This window comes from Fistularia commersonii, chromosome 30 (genome assembly GCF_037954325.1).
Source record: "Fistularia commersonii isolate RoL2024-O1a breed Wild chromosome 30, RoL_Fcom_v1.0, whole genome shotgun sequence".
Classification (NCBI taxonomy): Eukaryota; Metazoa; Chordata; class Actinopteri; order Syngnathiformes; family Fistulariidae; genus Fistularia; species Fistularia commersonii.
This window is the reverse complement of record NC_141313.1, coordinates 9090324-9117558: the sequence shown is the minus strand read 5'-3', so window position 1 is coordinate 9117558 and position 27235 is coordinate 9090324. Positions and strand designations below refer to the sequence as shown.

The following is a 27235-nucleotide window of genomic DNA, read 5'->3' as shown; positions in this document are numbered from 1 at the left end:
TACGCAAAAACCCAAGTCCTGGCAGAAAACATGGTGTCTCATTAAGACTTTTAAAACAGAATGAATCAGCAGGTTAATGCACGTTCCTATTTTCTCTTTGAGGTTGAAATGCAGCCGAACTGACTCACAGTAACACTTTAAAAGAGCACCTCCAGAACTGTGGGGAAAATAAAATGAAAATAAATAACTTGAACGAGGGTCTTTTTCTGAATTTTTAAAACATCAGTTTGCTAAGTCTGGAGTCTCTGCTGAGGTAAACAAACAACACATGGATGACCTTTCTTGCCCATCATGAAAACGTTATCGCGTCGCCATCTGTACAGACCTGCCGACGGCCACTTTTCGGGACAGGGCTCCTTCTCTACCGTTTTCCGTTCGATGGAATGTATTTGCTCGATCGTTTGTGAGGATGAAGACATTTCTGTGTACCATGGTCTACATTTTCACCATTTCTGCAAAACTCGACGTCTACGACAGGCGAAGTCCACTGCTGCTCGCTTCGGCGCAGTTTCGTTATTCTGAATCGTCACCGTCGGACACGGTGGGCGAAGCGCCCGGGGTCCGCTGGTGCTGACCTTTTCGGCTTTTGCTCCGCATCCCACGGATGGTGAGGATTCGTAGGAGCATGGCCTCCAAGGTGGCGTCATCCAGAGGGGTGGAGGAGAACCAGAGGGGGCTCTGAGGGACGCAGCAACGATCGGGGAGAAGGTAGAACACGCTGCCGCTCTGCCTCACCGACCCTAAGCTGAACGCAAGGACGGGAAACGGTTTCAATTTTCTGCCACTGGCTTGTCATTTTTTATACACAGCGGGAGATAAATTGTGAAGAAGTGAAACTTGACGCAGTGACTCGTGGAAAACACACACACACACACACACACACACACACACACACACACACACACCGATGTACTCAACAGAGCCATTGCAAAACATGACAGGCTTTATAAGTATCAAGATGAAACATCTAAGTAGAGGAATAAAAAAAAATTAAAATTCAACAGAGATGAACACATCTTTTGTATGTGGCTCTGAAGAGAGAGACAATACGACTAGCAGAACATTACTTCTCTGAATCAGATTATAGCAAATGCTGGGCATTTGCCCGAGTGTACAATAAAAACAAAACAAAAAAAAAAAAAAAAGAATAATGATTTCAACAGATAGGACCTAACAGTGGCTACTAGCGTTTTCATACATTAACTTAACTTGTAAATCAACGAGGGCAGATAATGAAACGAGTTAATTCCTGAGGAAAATTAAGATAATACTTCTGATTTACAACACAGGCATATTATCTTAATTTCTCCCTCCGAGCCTCATGCCGACACTATGAGAAGAGCAGCAGAGTTTGGTGATGGAGAAACCATAGCTTCGGAATACACTTGCAAACTTTGGTTTGATACATTATTTACGGTCACTTTCTTTCTTCTTTACCTTTGAGCTGCTGCCGTCTTTGACGTCTTCATCACACTTAACTCCAGCTCCTCTGCCCCCTGTCTTTCCCTCAGATCCAGTTCTGTCCCTTTCACTTACAGGCACCTGACGAAACTAGTTTTCGAAAAGAACGAATAATGAAACGACGAGTTCACTCACCACTTGGAATAGTAGAACTCGTAAAGTCTGACAGGACAGCGGAGGGGGTTCTTAATGTTCTCCATCATCTCCAGGACTTCCGGTGAACTCTCGGTTTTCCTGCGTTTCTTGGCGACGACGGCGTCTGGATCAGAAGAGCACAGCTACTCACACATTCGGCAGGAGTCTGCGTCGGATCCTTTTAGATATTGTGAAAAAACGTCAAACGGTGAATCAGTTTTGACTGCAAGCCATAATGGTACCTGTCTCCGACTCACTCGTGGAAAGGGGCGGGTAGAAGCGCAGGAAGGTGCTCTTGGTGTGGTTCTGGGTGGTTTTGGTGCAGAGCCTGATGTGGCTGAAGGACAGTCGGCGATGCTGCTCGACCGTGGTGAATCCAAAGTGCTTGCAGCAGAAGAAAAGCAGGGTGTTGAGGAGGACCATGGGCGAGAATGCCCCCAGCTGCTTACAGTCCCACAGAAACTCTTCCTCCACGGAAAAATTAACGTGGCCTTCGGACGGAGACAGAGGCTCGTCAGAAGTCTGGTCAACTGGCAAACCGAAACCGAGGCCGCACGGGTGGAGGGCGGATGGACTCACCGCTGGCTCTGACTGTGGGCTTGGAACCTCTCAGGATCTTGGTGAACTCAGTGGAGAACTTGCTGTAGATCAGATCACTGAATATGTTCTCCATTCGGCCATTCTCAAACAGATGCTACAAAGAGAAGATCAAAATTTTAAATTTGAAAAAAAGCCCTGGACAACTGGATTCGGCTGTGGAGATTCATGATCGGTACTGAGCTCAACAGGGTCAGCTATTTATCTATTTATCCTTTTTTGATTTTTTTGAAACCGTTCTATGCCTGGAAACAACCGGGTACCGGAGGAATGGTACCAGTAAGCTCTTAGATCTCCGGGAAATGAAAGGCAAAGGCAATAACACTCCCACACTCCCATTGACCAGAGAATTCCAGAGAACAAGAAAACAGTTCATTTTTTCCCGGTGAATGTTCTTTCAGTAAACAACCCCTTTATACCCTCCAGAGGGCTGGAGCCCTCCGTGTGGTGCTTCACAGAAAGCCAATCTTGGACGCTAAGGCTTCAAGAGGAGGCCTCTGCACCAGAGGGCCCAATTTCTATACGGGTTTCAATTTGTTCATTTCGCTGTATTAAGTATGACTGTGCAATGACGATAAAGAGATTTTTTTTAATTTTTAATTTAAAGAATAACTAGCAGCAAAATTGGTCTGCCATAAGCGTTGGGTGATGACTTATGAATATAAGGAGCTTCTATAATCACCTATATTTCACACCCATTATCCCCTTAGTGAACAATATTATTCTTCAAGATTGTGCTTTTGCCTTACGATTTTGCGTTTTTATAACAGTGTTTATCAACTGTTTTCAGACTTTCTATCGCAGGCATGCTGGACTGATAAAACCTGTGAATTTGCACGTCTCCTTGCCAATTTTTTTATGGTCATTAGTTTGTTACCAAACATTTTTTCCTCCCTACATTCACAAATGCCACATTAAGATGACTCTCAGGCTTTCCTCTGGTGTTTTTCTATTCTCCTTCATTCAACAAAGGTGGGAGTGTTTTGTCACTGGAAATTTGAATAGTTTTAATAAGCCAAAACTGATGTTCGGAGGGGGGGGCAAACTGGAGATATTGGTAAATGTGTGAAGCTTTTCTATAAAGTAACATGGCGAAGCTTCGAGCCAGTATCATCAGGTATTGACAGAACGGAACAGTCAAATAAGTTCTATTTGGTTTTTATGACGTCTTTCCCCATGTGACCGTAATCTGAAGTCTAGTTGCTACGATGACCTTAAACAACTGGTGCCACGACCTGGATGCCTGAGACCCTTCACAGACAAGAACGGTCTCTTCATTTTCCAGGCCGCAGAACGTTCATTTCTTTGTCCAATAAAATGCAGGTATATGGAGGTCAAATGGATAAAGCACGTCGCATGCGAGGGTGAACATGGAGGGGTGAGTGTTGGTCATCTTGCCTGTTGTATGCCAAGGCAGAGGTAAAACAAGGAGCTGGGGTTGTAGCGCTCCCCGTTGGGCTGCCGGACCTCTGCGATGAAGCTACAGAGGCCGTTGTTCAGCTCTGCTGCTGAGCAGCAGAGGAAGTCCTCCTTGAACGCAGCATAGTGGGCTAAAGGGCAACAGCAGAAAGAGATGGACTCAGCTCGCCGGTGGTTGTGCTGTTTCAACTCCAACTGTGTTCAACTGTGTTTCAAACTCCAAGTAGAAGTCTGACAACAACATAATCTGACTGCCACGGGAAATCAGAAATAAATAGAAAGATACCAACTTGTGTTGGTGATTAGGTCAGGCAATACAAAACATATACCTTACACAGTTGATTCGTCTGCGCATGTCTGCTTGAAAATGTATGGACGGGACATGTTTCCTTCTGTTCAGTGTATTAGCAAATACTTAAAGATGGGGCCTGCAGCTTCCATTTAAAGCTGAGGTTTTGAATTTTCAGCTATTATCCTTGAAAGATTCACACCGTATGATTCATCTTCATAAAACCAGGGCAAGGTAGAAAAAAAAAAACATACAAGAGACAAGGTCCAAGTTGGTCTGAGTTTCCCTCCATCTGATCCATCGCTTCCATGCATCGATGCCATACTGACGCTTCAGTTTACGGTGACTCTTGGATGAAACCCTTGCACGTTTTCTTTGAGAGGCTTCCACTGTGTCGGCTTTACCCAATGGTTTCAGCTTACGCCCCTTGGATAAGTACAGAATTATTAAACCCATTCATGTAGAATTTGGGAATCAAACATCCAATTTCTTTTTACATATTTGATTTGACTTTCACATGTTTTGTGTACCTTATTCTTGTTGAAGACTTTCCCCACAGGCTGCCGGGATGCTGGAGGAGGCGGTGCGCGCCTGCGGTGGCTATCCTTCCTCCCTGACGACGCTGCTGAAGTGCGACGCTCGAGTTGTAACTGACGGGTCAAAAGTAAATTCAAGGAGGGATCCTTGAAGATGCGTATTTCACAGGGAGAAATGATGCTTCTGTAAGCGAAGGACAAGTCCTGATCTGTCAGACTGCCGTGATGCTTAGTCTCCAGGTCGCCGCCTCTGCTGGGTAGCTCTGAAAGTAACGATGAGAAGATACAAAGCAGTGTCAAACTCAAAGCTGTTCTTTTCAGAGGCCGTGAGGAAAAAGAAAAAGCCGGAGATTATTGTTAGCTTATCATGTGATTAGGTTGCAGGGACGTTGCAGACATCTGAGACGTGCACGGGGGGGCCTTTGCTGTGCTCTGCCATCCCATGACTCACTAATGAATTCAGTCTTATTGCACAAGATGACTAACTGTTGCTTCTGCTTCAGGGAGAGTTGTGAGACTGTTGTGTCTGACTGCGTCTTGTCTATGTCAATAAATCATGAACCTGAGCACCACAGCAGTTGCTTCTTTTACTCATGACCTGGATAACTTTGACTTACTGGCCTTATCTCATCAAACAGTTACAGGCAAATATTTTACAAGCATTTAACTTCTATACAAATACTTGTAACTAGCAACCGGCATATTTGATTTGGTAGTTGACTGCTGATGCTTTTCACTGGCAGCTGTGGATATTGGAAAAGGTGAATGTTGCCGGTCAATTTCCTGAAATTCACGACAAACTCTTGAGACAACAGTTAAAAAAAGTACCCAGTAGTTTATCAGAAAGACAACCTTTGCTGATGTAAGGGCTCTCACCTCCTTTTGTGCGAGCTGGGTTTTTCTCCCCGTCCTCCCTCTCACTGGGTTTCTCAGGTACCTCAGCCTTGGAGCTGACATCATTTTTCAGAGGTTCAGGTGAGAGTCTCTCCTTTGCTGGTTCCACCCTTGACGTGTCGTGGTCAGACCTCCCTGGGATTATCATCGGCACGGGTAGCTGTGGTAATCACAGTAAATGTGGCAAACGCTGTAAGATCCGAGTGCCATTTAGCCATATATAACATTGACAGTAACAGGGAAATAGAGGGGCAATGGAGGATGAGAAAGAAAGTCTCTTAATTGAGCAGGTTCTACTTACACTGTAAATTTATACAGTGGTTGGCTAACAGCCAGTGAAAATCTGACCAGAGAACTATAATGGAAAATGTATGTATATATGTTGTGTCCAAATGCGCCGACAAGACCCAGCAGCCGAGCAGCTGCCGGGGAGGGCTAACGGCTAAGCTAAACGCTCGCCCCTACAGAAGACCATCATGTCCAATGTTAGCTCCCTGGATGGAAAAATGGACCATCTGGAGCTGGAAATAACATCTGAATGCAAGATGAGGAACTGCTGTGCAATAATTCCTGCTTTGCACCTCGCCTACCTGCACTTTACGATGATTTATATCTGGATACTATTAAAATGACGCCTACGCAAATGAAATTTCGTCCTATACACACCAGCTGTGTACAGGAGGACGGTAAATTCTGTCTAAGTCTAAGAGAACTGAAACGGAAAATGAACATATGTATGTCAATGTATTCAATGGATAAATTTAATGCATCTTTGACTTATTGCGCAGGATTTTTTCTGCGAAACAGCTATTGTCTCCGCAAACAGGTGTCCTGGACAAACATTGTATGCCACTTCATATGACAGACTTAGGATCATAGATGTAGATTATAAATATAGATTGTCAAGAGTGAACTTGCTGTACACACACGGCGTGACATAGGCAATCCTGTATACGTTTATGCAATCTTACTTCATACACTGACTTCATACTTTCTTGTGTCATACTTTTGCCAAATGACGCATTCTGTGACAAAGGTATTCCTGCAGAAAGGTCAAACCCGGCAGGTGAGACACTCCGTCTCAATTCATGTGGTGCGTGTGTTCTCCCTTTGATCAAAGTTTACAAATGCTATGCTGAGGAGTTGACAGCTCGCTGAGTCTTGCTTACAAAAATTTCCTCAATAGGAACATGACATGCTTTGATTTTGGGTAATTTTATTTTCAGTAAACTCAAATGTATTCAGTTAGAGGAAAAAAAAATGATTGAGGCACAGAAATTACAACAGCAAAATCTGAATATTCAAGTGTTTAGATAAAGCTTATAAGACATTAAATGTAAAATGGTACTTTTTATATGCGGTTGGTGGTCTTGAAAATTACTCTGATGGAGTCACTAGGACAACACAATTCAGGAGTTTTTAATTATTGAAATTGCAAATTATTCAACAAAGGGTACAAGTTGTTTGTGTATAACCAAAATAAAAAAAAGCAGTTAACACGGTGTTTCACGTACCGGTAATGGCACTCCAAAGGGTATGGGACTGTACATGTTCACCGGAACTGGAACGTATACTGGCACTGGAACTGCCACTGGCATTGGCACTTGAATAACATTTTGATTAGGAGCCAAATCATCTTAGAGGGAACAGAAAAGAGCAAGAACATGTCAGAGCTGCGCCAAGACAAGAGTGTGTGTTTGAGCTGACAGTCCAAATAATCAGACCGAGTATTCAAATATGTTTACCTGTTTGTGCACCTGTAGTTTTCACATTCGTCGCACAAGAAACTCCTTTATTATGGAGCAATGGTGAACAGAGCATGGACTTGTTCTTCTGTTCCATGGTGACTGTTTGGGCACTGACCTATATGACAGCAAAATAATCACTTTATTAATTTCAAATGGATCCATTTACAAGTTAATTAGACTTATAACAAGAGAGCAGTAACCTAAAAGTAAATTGGCAAAAGCTGTAAGATGTCCTACCTGTTCCATTGACACAGACATAAGATGAAGGTCGAGGAGTAAATTTAGATGGTGGGAATAAATAATAGTGTATTTTTATCTATATGTATTTATTTCTGAACTACGCCTATTTTAACCATGTATAAGTGGAATAGGTCTTGGCAGAATTAGCTACCAGATGAGTGTCTCCATCAAAGATGAATGCTTTAAATGTTATTAAGGCTGCCAAAAGCACTGTAAGATACAAAAGTGTGTGTGTGCATGCAGTCCTTTGCGTGTTAGTGAAAGTGATATAAAATTCTTCTATCACACTTGAGCTTAATGGGTAAAGGAGTAATGATCCACAATTTTACACATCAATTGGAAATACATTATACATTTTTTTAATTCGTTACTTTACATGTTTGGTATTCACATCCCTAAAAAGTGTCACTTTACTTAAGAAATATTATCAACACAATCATTACAGGCAGGACTCTGGCAGTCACTGTGCACTCGACTTACATGTGCAAGCAAACTTCTTTCACTGCCGGGATTGGAATCTGAAGAGAAACGGCAACGAGACAACAAAATCCGACATCAACAAAGATTTCATAAAGCCATTCTGTAGACTAGATCTACAGCACATCTTTTTGGCTCTCCAATCTTCATAGAAAATTGCTGCTATAAGACAAATACAAACAGAAACAGACACATTCTGTGTGTGTGTGTGTGTGTGTGTGTGAGAGTGTGTGTTTGTGAGAGAAAGAGAGAGAGAGAGAGAGAGCGAGAGAGAGAGAGAGCGAGCGAGTGAGTGCATACCATTCTGTGAAGCGCAGGTTGAAAAAACACGCTGTTTATTCAGAATACTAGCAAGTGAGATAACATTAGTGATGACAGCGGAGGCCTCAGGAACTTGTGAAGATCCTGCAGGAAAAGGGCAACAATAGTGATTTTTATAGGAAAAATGTGAACAAATAAATACATTTTTTTATCATCCAGCAGGAAACAACATGTCAGATGAAAAATAACAGATCTAGCAATGTATTCATTCTACTTTCACTTTGGACTGCTCCCTTCAAGGAGTCAACCACCTGCTTCCATCTAACCCTCTCCTCTGCAAACTCTTGTCTCACACCAATTAACATCCATCAATCTCCTCTAAAATTTTACAACGCGTATATTGTTTTGCTGCTGGTATCCGTCACTCCTTTCCATTTCAGGGCAGAGATCAACATCACTTTTTTTCCTCTACCTGCTCCCACAACATATCACAATGTAATCCGCAAACATCAATCCATGGAGATTCCAGTATAGCCTCATCTGTCATCCTGTCCATCACCATAGTGAGGAAGAAGCTGCTCAGAGCTGATCCCTGATACACCCTGAATACATTTCTCCTCCATTTCTCAGGCATCCTCTAACTCGAAAAGATCCTTTTGAACAATTTAGTCAAAAACTCTACTGCCACCTCTACTAGACACATTGATTCTTTCACAGATACAGTACATCATTTGGACTACCTCACTTTTCACCCGTCATCCTCTTCAATGCCCTCTTCACTTCATCTATATTAATCTCCACTACTTCCCAACTTGGTCTGCATTGAAAAATTTAAAACCTGCCCAAACGGATTCAAATAAACAGATATTCTAAGCTTTAAAATACCAAATATGTAACTATTCTGACTGTTCTGTTCGCCAAACAGACAATGAACTCAACCCAAAATCCAATAACACATGTCACAAAGACCTTGATGAGGATAAATTGCAATAAAGGCATAACCGATATGACAATTGAAGTGTAACTCTCGCAAATTATCAAAATTTCAGACATAAAAAATTGTACCAGGCCAGATATAAACATAGAGAAAAAAAACAAATTAATAAATACATAAATGAATAAACCAACAACGCAAACCTGTGTCGTCTTTTTGGGCCATTTTATTGCAAAAAAGTAGCAGGCATTTCCGGTCACAGAACTGCCTGACCTGTCCAAGCAGGGGAAAAGTCTGCTTCAGCTTCCCTTTACATTTACAGTTTTCACAGTGGGCGAACTGAAATGGGAAAAAGACTGTGAGTCCACCTCTTGCAAACAAATTATAGCTGGTACAGACATAACATGGCAAGTCAAGCTATTAGAATGTGAGAAACCAAGGAAAGTGTAAAAATCATTATGGAAAGTCATTATGGAATGACTACGGATATCCATACAGGCGTGACTTTTTTGGAGGTCAAAGGTAAGATTGAGATGCAAATTTCGAAAACTACAGAAGGGGTGTGTGGATGTCTTACTGTGTAGATACAGACTATACTGAAAAAGTGGCTCGTAAATGTGCACTGTAATGTCTTCTAGTAAGTTCTGGCAAACTTTCCTATCATTTGTTTTTGCTTGGTCGTTACTGACCTAGAAACATGTGAGCGAGAATGAATTACGACACAATGTTAATCAAATCCCTACTCCACTTACAGAGCTTTGGAGCTTATTGTATTTCGTGATACACGCTTCGGAGCAGAACTCGATGGTCTTTTTCTTATCCTTGACAGTAAATATCAATTTGGAGATGGAGAGGCAGTAGGTGCAGGACCTACAGTATTTACCCCGCTTCTCCAGTTCACTCATTAAGAGCATCCTGCAGTCTGAGGAGAGACAGGAGATGTTCTTGTATGAACACACGTAGACTCGTACATCCACAAACGAGCTGCAAAATCCTGCTGTCTTCTTACCATCGCTGCAAAAGTAGTAGTCTTCATCCTCGACCCTCTTTGAATCGTTGACGATCCTCTCATTTTTACAATACTCGCACATGCGCATGACATTGTTGGCCCTATTAAACTTTTGAAAACAGATGAGGCAACAGAAAAAATATGCTTTGCCCTGTGTAGAGACAGAAGGGAGAGTGGGGAGAGAGGGATTAGACCCATCAGTGTCAACACAATGGCAATACCGTTCTAAGTTTGATCAAAACTGTGCTTTTAAGACATCAAATAATAATATGTATTCTAATTCAACTACTGGAGGGCATGTGAAATGTCTGCTAACTGAAAATGTTAGCAACATTTCCTGTTTTTTCTACCAACCATGTATGCTAAATAGTTTTGGACTTTATATAGTTTGGTCATATTTAGAATATAAAATTCCATCCATGACAACTAATTACATTTGCTTGAGAATCGAAAAGAAAAAAACCAACAAACCTTTTCCTCAGTCACTTTGGGTATAGATTTGATGATGCGTTCACACTGGGAGCACCATAGCTTCACGCGTTTGTCTGAATCATCCATCTTTTGGAAAGAGGCAGCCGAGGACAGAGGTCTGGCAGCATCTTTCTGAGCCTCCTGCCATATAAATATGCCAAGGCAGAGTGAAAAAAAAAGCTTGGACAGGACAACCCATCAAAAAACATTAGTAATCAGCCTGTATTACAAATAAACCTACACATTAAATTACCTTGAAAATTATGGCACAATTTAGGGAGCAAAAGTTTCGGATCGATGTATCCGACATGGCAATGTGGCCAGCTGGCACTGCCATAGTTCCGCAGTTATCACAGTTCAGCGGAACACCTGTGGAACAATGGTTTCTCAGCATCACAATGTAAGCAAAAAGCCAGTAATACAGGGACATGGCCCGTGGAGAAACCAGAACGCAGCAGAGTTAAACCAATATATTACCTGCTGCATTGACAGCCTGAATCTTGGACGCCATGATGCAACTGCTGGTACAGTAGAGCTCCAGCATATCTTTACTATTTTTGCTTTCAACCATGGCGGACATCAGATGGGGGGTTCGGCACATGGAGCACGGCTGCTTCGCTTTAGTTTTCTGCAAGTCATTCAAGCAGCACAGAAAGGACATTTGAGAACTGGGGAGAAGTCAAGTTATAATTTCACCAAGGGTGAAGCAGGGATGCGATGTAGTTCGAATATGGGGGAGGAATTCAAAAGTGAATCACATTTTACAGGAACTTGAAATCGCCAAAAGCCATTTGAAGAATACATTTAAAGACAGTTTTGTTTCATGGTGTCAATCATTTGAGGTGTGCTGCAGATACATCATGAGAATAAGAATACAACCTGAAACAAAACGATCATTTTCTGAAATGTATTTCAGATTTCTTCACCTGTTTGAACTGTGCCAGACACTCTGCGCCGCACAGTGCCTTGTTTCCCTCCTCTGTACGGAGCATGAGAGGTGCATTGCAGCAGGAGTTACAATTGTCACAAATGACCATGTTGTTCAGCTTGCAGAAGCGTAGGAAGCAAGGGTTACTGCATATCTTGTGGACCAATCCCTGGTGAATTATTTCACGTTTGCTCTGCAGGTGGGACGAGAGAGGGCATTTTGAATGCTAATTCATCTTGAATGCAACTCAAATGAATTTGCAAACAGCAAAAAAGCAAAATTCACTAACATTTGGCAGGGTGCTTTTTCCTTTTTTGCATTTTAAAAGTCACATAAGACAGAGAATATCATGGTGGAAATACTGTGCGCAGCAGCGTACATTTCCACTTCCTCTTTGCTACACAAATATTGCTGACAGATGATTCCTGTATCAGGCAGTGTTATAAATTCAACATTGAATCCGAGGTTATGCCGCATTATTTATCTTCAGTTGTGGCCATCTTGTCCTTACTAACGGTTTGCTTTGTTGATAGTCGATGAAATAAAGAACCCATGAAGCCCAGCTATTTCCAAATAAAAATTAGAATTTTTAAGAACTTCTGGTATGACACTTCTGGCTTTGCAATGTTACTGTAACTAAAATATAAAGTGAAATTATAATGCAAGGGGCGAAGATGAACACATTTTTTCCACTGATAAGTTCCCTCAGTGAAAGGCCATTGTTCAGATGCAGAAAACTATGGATTTTTTGATCTCTTCACTTAGCATCTCCACCATATAAGCTCTTCATACTGCCTGTAGACCTAATCAGCATGACACAGCATGTGATTTCAGTGATTGGGACATTGAAAACATTTTTTTTTCCCTTCTTGCGGCTGAAGCCAGGATGAAAAGTTCAACAACAATGACACACTCCAATAATCCTCAAGCTGTTGTGGAAACAGCCTGAGTGAATACACAGCATGAAATTGGTATCATTTGCTCTGTTGTTTTGCATAGAAAAAATCTCTGATAGGTGAATAAATAAATCACATAATAAAGGCTTCCTGCACACTATCTGTTTATGAGGTTCGTTTTTAGCTGCCTTGGTCGACAGGTCTGCTGACAGTCCCTGAATGACAGATATACACAGTGATACTTAAGGACAACTGATGGGCAAAATCTACCATGAACTTTTGGGCAAAATCTACCATGAACTTTTCACTTACAATGCAGTATCTGCTGCACATACTGCACTGTGACTGTGGTGTGGCAGTCTTCAGCTGTGTTTTTGCGGCGATGATAGTCTTGTAAGTGTAGCAGGACAGACATGTCTGGCTGCAGAAATCCTTCTTTGTCCCTTCCTTATCCACCAGAGCCTTGATGCTGCCCTTAGGCTGTGTTATCGTCCTGAGAAAACAGCCAAGAGACATTTGAAACTTCCTTGTTTGACTCACCATGCATACATGCAACTGAGCTGCAAGACTGAAACTGCTTCTAGTTAAATAGACATGCAAGTGGATCCTCATGGAAGAAATCTCAGGCATTATCCTTCTTCTTTATCAGAGTAAGGCTGCAGTAGCATAATAACTAGTAACTAGTAACATAATAAATTGAACCTTTTCATGTAAAAAAAATGCCTATAATGTCTTTCCAGGGCAGATGTCCACTAGAAATCAGAGCAGACCTGTAAAATGAAATCCAAAAACCTGCAATCTGCAGGTCACCTTTTATCTGACTGCTTCAGTATCTAAGCTCACTATTCTTAGATACCTGAGAAAGAACAAATAAGTAATATATGGAAAGGGTCAGCAGAATAACAGCTGTCAGACTCACTGCAGACAGAAGCTACAGGTCCTCTTGACCTGCTTAATCTGATAAAATTTCAAGAGGCAGGAAGTGGAGCAGAAGATTTCCGAGTGGGCTTTTCTCTGGTAAACCGTCTTTCCATCTGGCAGGACTTGTGAACAGTTCGAACAGGATGCAAGTGTGTCCTTAGATGTCAGGTTAGTGCCTGCGGATGCAGATGACGGTGTTGCGGGTGCAGTGGAGGGGCGGGTGGTCGTTGAGCTTCCCTTCAAGGAAAACACTGAATCAATCTTCAGATCCTTTCAACAGAAACGAGAGACAAGCCATGTCAGCGGCACAATCTAGTAATTGAGATAAACACTGCTGGATAGCTACTATTTAATGTGGTCCCTCAACAGTGTGTGTTTAACAAGACCCAAACATATTTAAAAGATATTTTTACAAGTCTGAGGTTTGAATTAAATCACAGAATCAAACCAATTACTACACCGAGGAGGATGCAGTAGTATTTTGCTAACACTGATGAACACTAAGCCATCACACAGAGCTGCGGGGGCTACCATCGGGTCAGAGGCACGGTTCACCCTGGACCAGTAGCCACGTATAGACATATGCAATGTTTTTATCTGTTATTCACGATTAACAACAATTTTAGTCTTCAATTAACTGACTGCAGGAGGAAACCACAGAACCTGGGGAAAATCTGTACAGACATGTAATCCCTATACAGGTTCCACATGGAGTGATCTTGTTCAGAACGCATCCATGAAGCTTCATGCTTTGGGTCAAATTTTACAGAATTTCATACTTTCCCCCCAAAATAATTTGGAATTTCCACTGCACTTTGACATCTTGGAAAAGTGTCCTTTCCTTGGCGGCGCAACTTATTTACCAGTAGCATGGTTAATAAAAAACTAGATGTAGTCCGAGTTTAAATCCTGATGTGTCACGCATGGGATACACACTGTAGGTAAGACTGCATCCTTAGCAACATGGAGCTGCTTGGATACATACTGTACATTGTGTGATCTGACATATAGTGACATTTGCTTCAAGACGTACAGACCAAAAACATGCAGTGGGTTAATGGCAGACCCTAAACTGCCCAGATGTATGAAAGAGAGAATGAGCAGTTGCGTCTCACACTAGCATGTGTGAATGGTTGCATGTGTCTACATGTGGCCCTGTGATCCACTGACGACGGGTCCAGGGTGCAACCCCCTCTCGCCCATTGACAGCTGGTATAGGCTCCAGAACCCCTCCCCCGCGACACTGAGTGCAAGATAGGTGGTATTGATAATGAATGAATGAATGAGCGTACAGCCCATTCGGGTAAAGCCTAAAAAAAAAAAGTCATGTTTGCGATAAACATATGAAAGGGGCTCAAGTGTCGTTCCACATATTTACATGTGTCATTGCACGTCCAAATTTACCAACACAAGCAGAAGACTGAAACCTACCATATGCTGGTTTCGGCGGCCTCTGAAGAGGTGAGGTATGAGCCCTACCTTTGAACCAGCTGGCTCGTCTTTAATGTTTTTTACAGACATGGGGGAAGGAAGATCCTGGCTGTACGCCTCATCAAGCGGCTCTTCTTTTATCTTAATAAACAGTAAAGGGTGTAATGGATCAGTGGTGTACACTGGTGGAAAGAGGTTTCTGTTTGAATGCTGAGCCAGTTCAGACTTGAGAACTGAGTTACTGAGCCGACTGTCAATATTTTGGATTTTCTCAGGTGTGCTACTTTTGTGTACAAATTGCAACCTTAATAATCTGTAGCACAGAAATGTTCTATGTACAATTGGATCAATTTGGCTTGTTATGTTGTATTTCAAGATTCTATTGTCAAAACATCATTAGCCACAAAACCAGAACTCTGGTCGGGGCCGCTGTGATCAAAAAGACGTAAAAATTGAAGCCAATGTAGTATTGCGCAAGTATCACAAAGGGAAAGTTCAGTCATGGGGCTTACAGACGACTGAGAGGGTAGCGTTGGCTTGACTTCCTCATGTGCTGTTAGTGATGGCTTTCTTACTTTGTGTTGTAATACTGATGGCTTCACTTCTTCATGCAGCTGGGATGGCTTCATTTCTCTCATGTCTTTGTCTTGGCCCGATGGGCTTGTCCTCCCTGGAACATTATCATTCATGAACAAAACTAGACACATGATGGGTAAATGACAAATTGTCAAAATGACAATTCTAACAAAAGGCGATCAAATTATTGGAAACTGTTACAATGGGTGTTGGGATAGGCTTTGAACACTCCTACGTTATTAAAGTTGAAGAAAGCACTCACAAGATAATGGAAAAAAATCTCTGATGCGCACAGTTGTCAACCACAGAGTGCAATTAAAGAGCTTTAATTCTTATGAGATTGCACAAGCAACACAGCAAAGGGGTCACAAGGCAAATGTTCCACAAAGAGAGATACACAGTGCCTATAAATCCCTGCTCCAAAAATTGTTCTCTCAAGATGCATAGATAATTAGCATCTTGAAATGTTCTTGTCAAAACAGTGTTCTTAATTTAGCCACAAATCAAACAAAACCATCCTATCCTATGGGGGGGGGGGGGGTCCTTTCCAGACTTGGGTTTCTTCCTGTCCTGATAATCCTTTTATTGCGATCTCCCCATATGACTGGTCAGTCACCAAGTACATTGTGCTCGAGGCTCTGTTATATCAACAGTTTTAGGACACCGAAAGAGGGGGATACTTCTTTGTGTTTTTCCTCCCATCAACAGATCTCCAGAAAAGACTGGCAAAACTGCCGAACTGCTCAATCGCACAACCAAAACTGCTCCTGTAATCCTTCACCCTTTGTATCCTCATTGCTTCTGCCCTGATTACCATGGTTGTAGTGCGTCCTTGGCTGTTCAGACAACTAGATCTTGGGACCTCTAAACTTTTCCCTACATCTCCCCATCGCTACAACAGTGAGTACCCTCCAGGTTGTTGCTGGTTGGTGAGGTGATGCCAGTTAAAGCAGATGTAAGAAGTTCCTTGTGTACTAGAAGTAACAGCCTGCCCATAATAGTGCTTATATTTGGACAAACTGAACAGTTGAACCTTTCTGACAAGTCTATTCTCGTCATGTCAGCTGGAGTGATAAAACCCGCCCTTGCAGCAAGCACAGCTCTGAACAATATCACTGCAAACATACAGTAAATAAGGTCTGTAATGACATGCACAGCGCCGATAGTCCGCGAACAGGAACATCTCAGCTTTCAGGGGGTATCCCTTCAAGACTTTCGATGGACACAACTTAAGACAAGTACACAACAATGCCAAGGAACTGATGAGAGGTTGGAGGCAATAGTGACACAGATATTTAGCCATTGACTACGGTACTCAACTTTCAGGGGGTATCCAGGTTTGTATAACCCTGTACAGGATTGGATGTCTTTTTATACAGCTTCATCTCAAATACAGGAACAGAACTCACAAGGAGACCCAGAGAAGGTTGGATTTTGCTATGGTATAAATTTCGATCCTCTAATTTGACATCCAGCAATGTTAGCAGGGTCATCTACCAACCAGTGTGCTGCCTGTTTAACACACCTCTGAGGAACGACTATCTCCCCCAGGGAATATCCCAGATGATCCTCATCTTCCTCATCAACAAGGAGATCGTGCCTCGACTTTATCCTCATCCTCTATGCTACTTCCCTAGGTTTAGGAGATGGCTGAAGAGAGGGGAAAGGTTTGTATTTACATCCACCAAATCATTATTTTGAGTACCAAATGCAACTGGCGAGTCCCTGCACAAAACCGCAAGCAGGGCACCCAAAGTGTAGTCATTAATGGACATGTAATCTACACCCCTGCAGTGCTGTCAAAGCAATTACAGAAAATCGGCTTTGCAGTGCAAAGATAATGCATGCAACAGAAAAATACACAGGAAAGTGGGAAAGACATACAAAAGGAGATTTATGAAACTTAGTATCTACATTACCTGACAATGTTTGAGCCTTGTATACCATCATACATCTGTGACTGCAGAAAAAGTCCACCTTTCTGTTGTTGGTGTTTTCAACCATGTCTGACATTTGATGGTAGGTCTGACACATCACGCACGACTGAGGCTTCTTGATTTTCTGTAAAAGTTATGACACACAATCAAGTGGGGTGAAACTTGAACTAATGAAAGGATAGCATGTTTGCTTCTCATCTCTAAAGCTGCTGATTAGTTTAACTATGTCAATGAAAAGCACTTTTTAAATATATTAAAATACTTCTTGATTCCCAATGTTATATTTATATGTTGTTGTTTTTTCTGTAGGGTCTCCACAGACTATTTGGATATTCAAATATGCAAAATGTACAGGAGCAATGTGTACACTGAGGCTGCGATAGGTCAAAAAACCCAATCAAGAAAATTTTCCTTAAGTTTGCTGAGCTTGAATGTATGTCCTTGGTACTTCTGAATTGTGTTCATGAGAGGGTTTTGAATATGCCAAGACCGGTTTCTTTGTAACTGTGGTTGTGGGCGGTCTCGTCACATAAACCTGATTTGCTGTTTGCGCACCTCTTTGAATCTGATGAGGCATTCCTCACTGCAGACAACCTTAACACTTTGCTCCATCTCCAACATGAGCCGCTTCCCGTGGCAGATGGAGTCGCAGATCTCGCAGGCAAAAAGAGGCAGGTTGTTGATTCTGTGGTATGTGATGACACAGCACTCGCTGCACACGTTGTGAGCCATGTCATGGAAGGCAAGCTTGTATTTCTTCTGAGAATGACAAAGAAACGCATGTTTGTTGGTTCATGCATGGTTCTTAAACTGGAAAATATGAGTCATCTAGATTTCATATGTAAAAATAGACATGGGGAAGCACTACTTCCCATTGTGTAAATCCCCCCCGTTCAATAACTCCATACTTATTTTGGCCAATATGTCTATGTTCGTCTGCAAGCCCCGGAAATGTCTCTGTCCAGAAGATCCTGAACCTATTCGTCGGTCCATTTCTGGCAAATTGTGTCCATTTTCTTGTGGAAATTGCAAGAAAACAGTTGACCAGTGACCACAATTCAGTTGAGAAGTCATATCCGCTAATGGTTGTTGCTTATGATTTACGCTAATCACCAAGCACCTATGTCACATCAGTTCCTGTGGAACCGTAAAAAGACCCTGCCTGTGAGTAGAACCTAAAATGGTCCAAGGAACTGAAGTCCATGGTCCCTGGTTCCCATGCTGTCCGAATACAATGAGAAAGAGTCTAGTTACTGAAAAGGTTCTCAGTACTGTAAAAAGTTGCAGTTACGGTGTGAAGAGGGAACTTGGGTTTGATGTGGGGAAATGTTTAAACGAGGTGTTATAATTTTGACCATTTTGGCTAATTCTTTAATCAGATTTTCAAGCCACTACTGTACTCATGTCATGTCAAGTCATGTAAACAAATCATCCTCTAAAATATATCAAAATGTCGGCAAACAGTGACTACAACTTACAGAGCATAATTTGGCACATATTAAGCACTCTGACTGATGTTCCTGTGGTCTTGATTGCTTGGGAGCCGTGCTGTTTTGCTTGGAGGTGAAAGAAGTGAGGCATGCCTTGCTGCATAACTCTTTCACTGATCCAGATTCATCAACTGGAAGCAGGAGGACACTACCGGGCTGTGTTATCACCCTGGGGGAATGTCCATGACAAGAGAATGAGGCAAGATTTATATTCAGTAATAACTTTATCACGTGTGCATGATTCTTAAATTAAAAGATTGAGATAACGTACCACTCCAGAATGGCACGGATGTAACTATTTTGTACTTACTTAGAGCAGCTGCAGCAGTTTCTTGTGGCTATTTTGATACATGGGTACTTCAGAGAGAGGCAAACAGTAGAGCAGAACAGCTCCCTCTTTTCCTGGCAGACAGTCTCTCCTGTCAGCAGCTTCTTTCCACAGTGGCAGCAGCAGACAGGGGATTTCGTGTAGATGAATTTTGGTGTGACCTCCGACTCCATAGCCGGAGACTCCATGCTATGTGCGGTTCCATCATCCTGTGTGACAGCACATAATTTTTTGTATTGGATGAAAATACAGCCTCCCACACAACAATTAAAATGTTTAAAGCAATTTTCAGATAAGAGCCAATAAAAACAAAAAACAAAAAACTATCAATTCCATGTTTACTGAATCCCTTTTCAGGATCATAAACCCTTATTTTCCTTGTTTTGAATACCATGTTATTTGAACATGAATTTATCCACGTAAATAGTTATATATGTGGCCTTGATTCAAGCATTCATTTAAGATGTAACTACATTATAAACATGGTAAAGTGCAAACACCCATAGAGACTTTTGGTCATAACATAACATTTCAACAAACATATTTATTCATCTATACATACGGTACTTACAATATTCATATTTTCTTTAGACTCCCTGATATGTTCCAGTTCTTCGCTCCTCTCTGAAAGGATAATCACAGTTTACACAGCTGCAATTGTTTCTATATTGTTAATAGTAACGACATGACAGTATCAGAAATCACAGTGAACAAACTAGTAATGAATGCTAATTGGTCAATGGCCTCCACTTCTACCACACTTTCACCTTGCCGTTTTACAGCACTTAATGCAAAATTACATTCATCCATGCACGCACGGACGCACGCACGCACACACACGATAATGTTATTGCTTCCATACTGGCTCTGCATACCTCTTGACACCTTCCTGCTTAAATTTACCATTGTGTTGTAAGAAAGGTCTCTGTGCTGTATTTGTATCAGAGTTTGGGCACAAAAAGTAATGGGATGGGGAGAAGGAAGGACGGACAAACAATTCAACATGAAAACCATTGTGGCAAATCATTTTCAAATACCTGTCTTTTCTTTGTGCTGCGCGGTGTAAGACATCAAACAGGATTGAGTGCAAAAGAGCTCCACCATGTTGTCGACACTTTTGTGGTGAGCCATGTCAGACATGGGGCATAAAACGCTGCACATGGTGCACCTGTAGCTTTTTTTGTGCTTCTGCAGAGAGAACCAGCATTGTAGACAAATTCGAAGACCACGAGACAGATCATTGATCAAGCCGTTGATACAAATCACTCCCGTTTTCCTTTTAGATTAAGCAATGTTGTTGCTTCTCTTACCTTTTTCATTTCATCCAGACATTGTGCGCTGCAAAAGCACTTTCTTCCCGTCTCCAAACTCAGGATAAACGGTTCGTTGGGGCAGCCGGAGTGGCAATTCTCACAGGTGACCACCTGATTATTCTCCCGGCGGAAACCTTCCAAACAGTTGCTGCTGCAAAACTTGTGGACCGCCTCATTCAGAGTCAACTCATAGAGGGTCTACGACATAATAGCAGAATAGAATAAGACACAGGTAACATAAGCAAACTTTTTTTTTTTTTTTTTTTAAATCTGACCAGTAACAACATACTGTTCACTTACATCACTGGATTTGTTGCACATGCTGCAGACAGACTCATGTGCCCTCCCTGTCATGGAGTTGGATTTGAAAGAGCAGAGGCAGGCAACACTGCAGAAGTCCTTCATGGTTCCCTTCCTGTCCACAGCAGCCATGATGAGGTCGACGCACTGCGAAATGGTGCTGATAGAATGGGAGCAAGAGATGGTAAATATTAGCAAATTTTCCAATGATGTACTTTTGGGAAGATGATTGACATGGTAACATTCTGGGACAGATGGCCACCATAAATAAAGTTTCTTTGAAGCAAGAAATAATTCTTTAAAGTTAACATTATATTTGGTTTTCCCTTTCTTAATGTAATAAACTGAAAGTTCAAATCAAAGTCAAAACAAGAGCACCTCATGTTTTTAATTTACTCTGATTCTGATAAGCCTCTACTACTATCCCACTAATATTCCATGTACCAAGGCCACTTCCCACAAGAATGTCAGTAAAGTCTTTTGAGATAATGTGAGACTCACTTGAGGCAATAATGACAGGTCTTGCTGACAGGTTTGATGACAGGAAACATTTCAAATAGGCAGCTTTTGGAACAGAAGACCTCAGAGAATCCCTTTTTCTGAAAAGCTGTTTGACCCTTTAACATGCTCATCTTGCAGTGAGAACAGGTCATGGGCGGCGTCTGTCAATGTAAGATAATAGATGGCAGATATGTTCAAATGATAATGACTGAACGCAAAAACATACAGACACAAATGCTTTAATATTGACAGAGAATAGACTGTGAGTTTTTATGTTTTCCTTTATTTACTTCTCAGGTTTAGTCTTGAAAAATGTTGCAATAACGATGATATTTTGAGGGAGAGAGGGGGATGTCTCAAAAAACACTGATTTAAAGGACATTTCTTTCACAATTTCCCCTTTTTCATTTTGTGAAAAACAATCTTGGCGGGGTTTTTGTTTTGTTTTCTTCCTAATATCTGGTAGAAAATTTGCAGTGCATGTTACCCTGTTATTAAACCAACTTTGCTTTACAGTGCGCTTTCATTTGTGGATGTTTCAAAACAATATGCTAACTTTTCTTGTTAAAACCGATGCAGTGAAGTTAATTTGTTAGTTTTGCAAAGTCGTTGAATTAAGTGCCACTACTGATTTTAAGTTTTGTATGTACTGAGCTAGTTCGGTTCAGTTAGCAGAACCAACATATATGAGAAGGCATTAGACAGTAGATGAGATTATTTCAAAATCGTTCTTCTCTCACACTGGCCTATTTCAAGCATGTTCATACATTTACTGAACTTGATGAGCAGTGCTGAGTTTTAAACAGGCAAGTGTCCTGAACTACCTCTGCTTCGTCCGGGTTGTTCGTCTCCTGGATGGAAAGAGGTTTCATCTTAGAGTCGACGGGATTACACAAAGATGGCAACTGTGGTATGCTGCCTGGGGTCTGGAGTTCCTCCTGGAAATGACAACAAATGTCAATCTTAAAAAAATTTAACGCTTGATCAGCAGAGTGTGAGCCATTTATTGCCCTTTATAACTTCCGCACACTTTCATAAGAACGGGCACGTGGGAGAACAACGTAATTTCAGCCAGCCACGAAGCAAAGATCATTACGTCAGGTACTGCGTCACCACGGCATTTGACCAATAGAAAGGGACCCGAACACTTCGAGCTTCCTGGTTCTGAATTCAAAATAGAGGGACTTGGCTCTCCACCACGCTCCACATTTACAACTTCCAAAATAACCTTGGTAAGTGGACGAAAGGACTAGTTATACTATTGTGATGTAGTGATGTACTAAGTGATGTGTGTTGCTTGTGGAGGATTCGGTAAAAAGAGGGAAATTGTGAATAGACACATGCGGACGCCATGTTAGGTTTTAAACAATCAAGTGTCCTCAAATACCTTTGAGTCTTCCGGCTCGTTCATCTCCTGGATGGAATCATCATCCGGTTCAAAATCGACGGGACTGCATGGGGATGGCAGCTGTGATGTGCTGCTTGGGGCCTGAAGTTTCTCCTGTTAATGACAAAAAAGTATATCTTACATAATGTAACGCTCGTTCAACAAAATTGGAACTTTATTTTATTTCACGCGCTTTCCAACGCAAGGTTTCCCAACCTTTTTTGAGCCACGGCACATATTTATCATTAAAAAAATCACACGGCACACCGTCAAGTAAAAGTAGTCAAAAAACGTTTTTAATGACAGATTAAAATTGTAGTCTGTTAAATGCATTTTTCTATAGATAGATTTTGCAGGCAGGTAGTATTATTGTCTCTGCCGCGGTGTGTGGCTGTTTGGATTTAGCGACGAGTTCAACAACTTAGCGTTGAAGCTAGCTTTCAGAGCTTTCCAACTGCCTGTTGCTCGGTCTGTTGACACAGTTTAACATATTGGTCCGTGTTCATATCTTGAAGTGAAGGGTGTTTAGTTTGGGATGGCCTTTAAGTTCGCATGGAACAATGGCACTGTGGGGCAGCTTTCCCCGAGTCGGCTCAGATGATTCCCATGTAAAAGTGAATCCAGACGCGAAATAACTTTCATTGTATCATCTTTCGGCCACCTTTTTTTTTTACTTTCTCCAGACCACTTGAGCTTTCCTCTGGGTGAGAATATGACTGAGTACTTTTTCCTTTAAAATATTTGTCCATCGCATAACACTGCCGCTGTGTCACTCGAAGCATCACTAAGTACCCAGCAGCGAGATTTAAAAGTTCATTCACTCCCTGTGGCCATCTAGTGGAAGACCATTTACCGGTAATTGTTCTGCCCGTCACTGCATGTTGCCCACATAGATAGATGTACGAAGACATTACTCGCTATGAATAAATAATATTTGGAGCTGTCAGGTGAAAGTGGGCATTTTTCCACGGCACCTTGATCTCTCACGGCAGACGCAGTGGTTTGGAATTTCTGTTCTAAAGGATGTGCATATGTCAGAGAACCATGTAGTTTTCACCCAGTCATTCAGTGAACATCGCTTTATGCCAGGAACCGTCATTGTGCCGTTTGACTGATTTATTTAAGAAAAAGACTGGGAAAGCTGTGAACTTCCTTGTTCAGAATTCACAAAGGGACATTTATGTAGACACATGCTATAATATATTATTTCATAGCCTACACTATGCATAGACTTATGGGTTATTTATTTACAATACGGTTGACTCTAATCTGATCTTTATCAGCAATCTGTGCAGCTGTTCTATGGCAAGGAGAAGACTGGTTGTCCCAGGCCACCCTGCCATCCGCGATGACGATGTGGCTGACCCAGACCGCCCACAACCCTGGCTTTCCCAGTGACATGGCCCCTCTGAGAGGAAGTGTATGCAGCCTTCATTGGAGGTGTTTGAGGACAATGACGACAATGATGACAATGAAAACAACGCACTGCCAGCACAATGAGCTGAAAGGTTTGGTTTGACAGAAAATAACCCATACTACTAATCAAATTTTTAAACATTTTCGCAAAATTAATTTAGTTCAGTTAGCTGAACCAACATTTACTAGAATTCATAAAATAATTGCTGGGATTATTTCAGAATCACTGTCAAAGTCAGTTTTCTAACATTAGCCTGTTTATAGCACACATTTACTGGATTTGATGAGCAGCACTCTGCTTTAACCATTCAAGTGTACTGAACTACCTCTGCGTCGTCCGGCTCGTTCGTCTCCTGGATGGAATCATCCTCAGGTTCTGAGTCAATGGGACTGCACAAAGATGGCAACTCTGATATGCTGACTGGGGCCTGGAGTTCCTCCTGGGAATGAGAACAAAGGTCACTCTTAAATAATTTCACGCTTGTTCAGCAAAGGGTATGTGCCCTCCATCGGGCAAGGAACCATCTTCGGTAACTTCAGCACACTTAAGAGTGTGGTCGTACACATGTTTGAGAACCACGTGGTTTTCACCCAGCCATTTAGAAAAGATAACTGCATCAGGGACCATGTCATTCCCTCATTTGATCAATTAAAGAAAGACCTTGAACACTGCAGTCTTCATTGTTACGAATTCAAAATAGACAGGACTTGCAGCTCAACCAACCTCCACATTTACCTCCACATAACTTCCAAACTAACTGTACGTGGATGACACTAACATTTTTTTAGTTGAATACTTGTACTAAGTTTTGATATGTGCTGTTTGCAGAGGACTTTCTAAAATTTGTGAAATGAAAGCTACAGGTGTGATGTTTAATCATATGGCCAGCCTTGTTCAATGATAGGCTAGTGTGAGTGTGGTATGTCCGTTTACCTGAGTAAACCCGAGTCGTCTTGTAAGACATACTTTGCGCATTTTCTTTACAAATAAGGCAATATAACCTAACTTATGATCCTACCGAAGGTTTAACACAGTACAATGATTCAGTGAGATGTTGAACCTATTTCTAGAAATTTTCAAGCTATAAATAGTGATGAGTGACATTTGACTGTTTTATGACCTTATAATAGTGATTTTCAGTTTTGTTGTCTATTTAATCTTTATATTGGTCATAGTCATAGCTGGTTTATACATACCTGTAGCAATAAACATTCATGTAGACTTATGCAAATAATTATATACAGTGACACTGAAGAGTGGCGAGGCAGTTGGACCCTATAATAAAGCTATAGAGATGTGGAATTGTCTAGGAGAGGCAACAGTAGAGTTCCTGGTTAGATTATTCAATAGGGTCTTAGAGTGTGAAAAAAATGCCTGAGGAATGGAGAAGATGTGTGACGGTGCCCATTATAAAGAATAAAGGAGATGATACAGATGGATAATGTTGATGAGTAATACAATGAAGTTAAGAGGAGTGGGACCTAGAGTGAGAGGAATAATAAGCATTTATGAGCATCAGTATGGGTTTATTCCTCGAAAGACTACTGATGCGCTATTTGTTTTAAAAAAAAAATGTACAGAGAAGGTAAGAGGGCTGTCATGTGCGCCTTTGTAGACCTAGATAAAGCAAATGATAGGGTGCAGAGAGAGGAGTTATGGCACTGTTATACTGACCTAGTTCAGTTAGTTGAACCAACACTATGAGAAGACATTAAATTATGTTTAATTCAGTACCACTATTCAAATTAAGATTTCCCACATTGGTCTACTTATAGCATATTCACACACATTTACAACATTTGATGGAACAGTATTCAGTTTTATCAGTTAAGTGTCCTCAACTACCTCTGCGTCGTCCGGCTTGTTTATCTCATGGATGGAATCATCTTCCGGCTCAGAGTCAACTGGATTACACAAAGATGGCAACTCTGATATGCTGGCTGTGGTCTGGAATTTCTCCTGGGAATGACAAAAAAGGTAAATCTTAAATAATGTAATGCTTCTTCAGTATGGAGTATGTGCCCTCAATCGGGCAACAAACTTATTTGGTTACATCTGTGCACTTTCTAAAAAGCAAACACACTCGTGCCAAAAAATCACCACTTTTCACCCAGCCATTCAATTAGCATCACTCTATCAGGGAAAGTGTCATCATGGCATTTGACCTGGAATACCGCAAACTTCCTTTTTCAGAATCTAAATAGATTTGCAGCCCGACCATTGCTAAATTTTCAACTTCCAAAATAACCATGATAAGGTGACAAGACTTTATATTATTTCTACTAAGTAATGATATGTGTTTGTGGACCAGGTAGTGAATTGAGTGAGATTGTGAAATTTAAAAAAATGTAGACTGATGAATTTGGGTTCGTACGGAATGTCCAATTTTGGACAGACACCTGAAACCCCCCCCATCATCTGGTCATCAGATTCCCACAGTGACACTAAAATGAAGGAGCCTGTTAGCTGTCATGCTGTGGTCATGAGCTACAATATCAACATGGTGGTTATTGATATGTTTAACATGTTGGTAGACCTAGCTAAGCATACCACAAGATACCAAAAGAGGAACTGTGGTACTGTATGAGGAAGTCTGGAGCGGCAGAGATGTCATTTGGACGAGTGCAGGATACAGTACGTATGAGAGCTGTGAGCCAGTGGTGAGGTGTGGTTTAGGTGTAAGCAAGAGGTTCAAGGTGGAGGTCAGCTCTGAGCCCCTTTTTTGTTTGCAGTGGTGATTGACGGGCTGACAGATGAGGTTAGACCGGAATGTCCATGGACCATGAAATTTGCAGATGACAATGTTATCTGTAGTGAGAGCAGGATAAAGATGGAGGAAAATCTAGAGAGGTGGTGTATGCTTTGGAAAGGAGGGGGATGACAATGTGTTTGAATGTAAAGGACACAATTGGAACTGTGAGGGACAGGGAGCAGAGATAAAGATGGAGTATTTTAAGTATGTATTCCAGAGCAATGGAGTGTGGAAAACAGGTAAAGAAATATCAAGCAAGTTGAAATGGATGGAGAAAAAGGGTCATGTGTGATAAGACAATCAGCCAAAATAAAAGGTGTACAAGACACCTGTGAGATCAAAGAGGCTGTATGGGTTAGATACAGTGGCACTGTACAGGTAGCAGAGATGAAGATGCTTGGGTTTTCTTTGGGAGTGATTAGGATGGAAAGAATCGGGTATTAGTACATCAGGGACAGCAAGTTATAAGTTTTGCATATTGGGTCATAAAAGCCATGTATGCTACCATTGGCTTTTTTCCAAAATCACTATTCAAAGTCAGTTTTCTGACATCGGCCTGTTTATAGTACACATATTTACTATTTTTG

The 27235-nt window shown here is 41.5% G+C and overlaps 1 protein-coding gene across 1 annotated transcript; it reads right to left on the bottom strand.

Annotated features, from left to right (window-relative positions):
* LOC147216371 (zinc finger MYM-type protein 4-like) lies at positions 1-27235 on the bottom strand. Its single transcript, XM_086178360.1, has 37 exons — positions 27228-27235; positions 25742-25855; positions 24222-24335; positions 22480-22593; positions 21917-22030; positions 21093-21253; positions 20592-20751; positions 20289-20489; positions 20016-20166; positions 19550-19602; positions 18961-19187; positions 18639-18819; positions 17716-17919; positions 17143-17284; positions 15223-15317; positions 14696-14788; positions 13215-13486; positions 12608-12788; positions 11398-11592; positions 10949-11099; positions 10725-10840; positions 10472-10612; positions 10001-10151; positions 9744-9913; positions 9195-9330; positions 8097-8201; positions 7800-7837; positions 7077-7194; positions 6846-6967; positions 5314-5491; positions 4432-4700; positions 4156-4327; positions 3592-3743; positions 2176-2290; positions 1839-2087; positions 1597-1720; positions 1-745 (listed from the first exon to the last, which is right to left on the bottom strand). The coding sequence occupies exons 4-37, from the start codon at positions 22501-22503 to the stop codon at positions 514-516; spliced, it is 5193 nt and encodes a 1730-aa protein (XP_086034486.1). The 5' UTR covers positions 22504-22593; positions 24222-24335; positions 25742-25855; positions 27228-27235; the 3' UTR covers positions 1-513.

What these genes read in the sequence shown, in the direction of transcription:
- LOC147216371 (XM_086178360.1), bottom strand. Translation starts at nt 22,503, where the DNA reads ATGAACGAGCCGGAAGACTCAAAG. An exon ending in GTCTGGATGAAATGAAAAAG is followed by an intron (nt 20,167 to 20,288) that starts GTAAGAGAAGCA and finishes TTCTCTCTGCAG; the next exon opens with AAGCACAAAAAAAGCTACAG. An exon ending in AAGTCTTCAACAAGAATAAG is followed by an intron (nt 4,328 to 4,431) that starts GTACACAAAACA and finishes TACTTATCCAAG; the next exon opens with GGGCGTAAGCTGAAACCATT.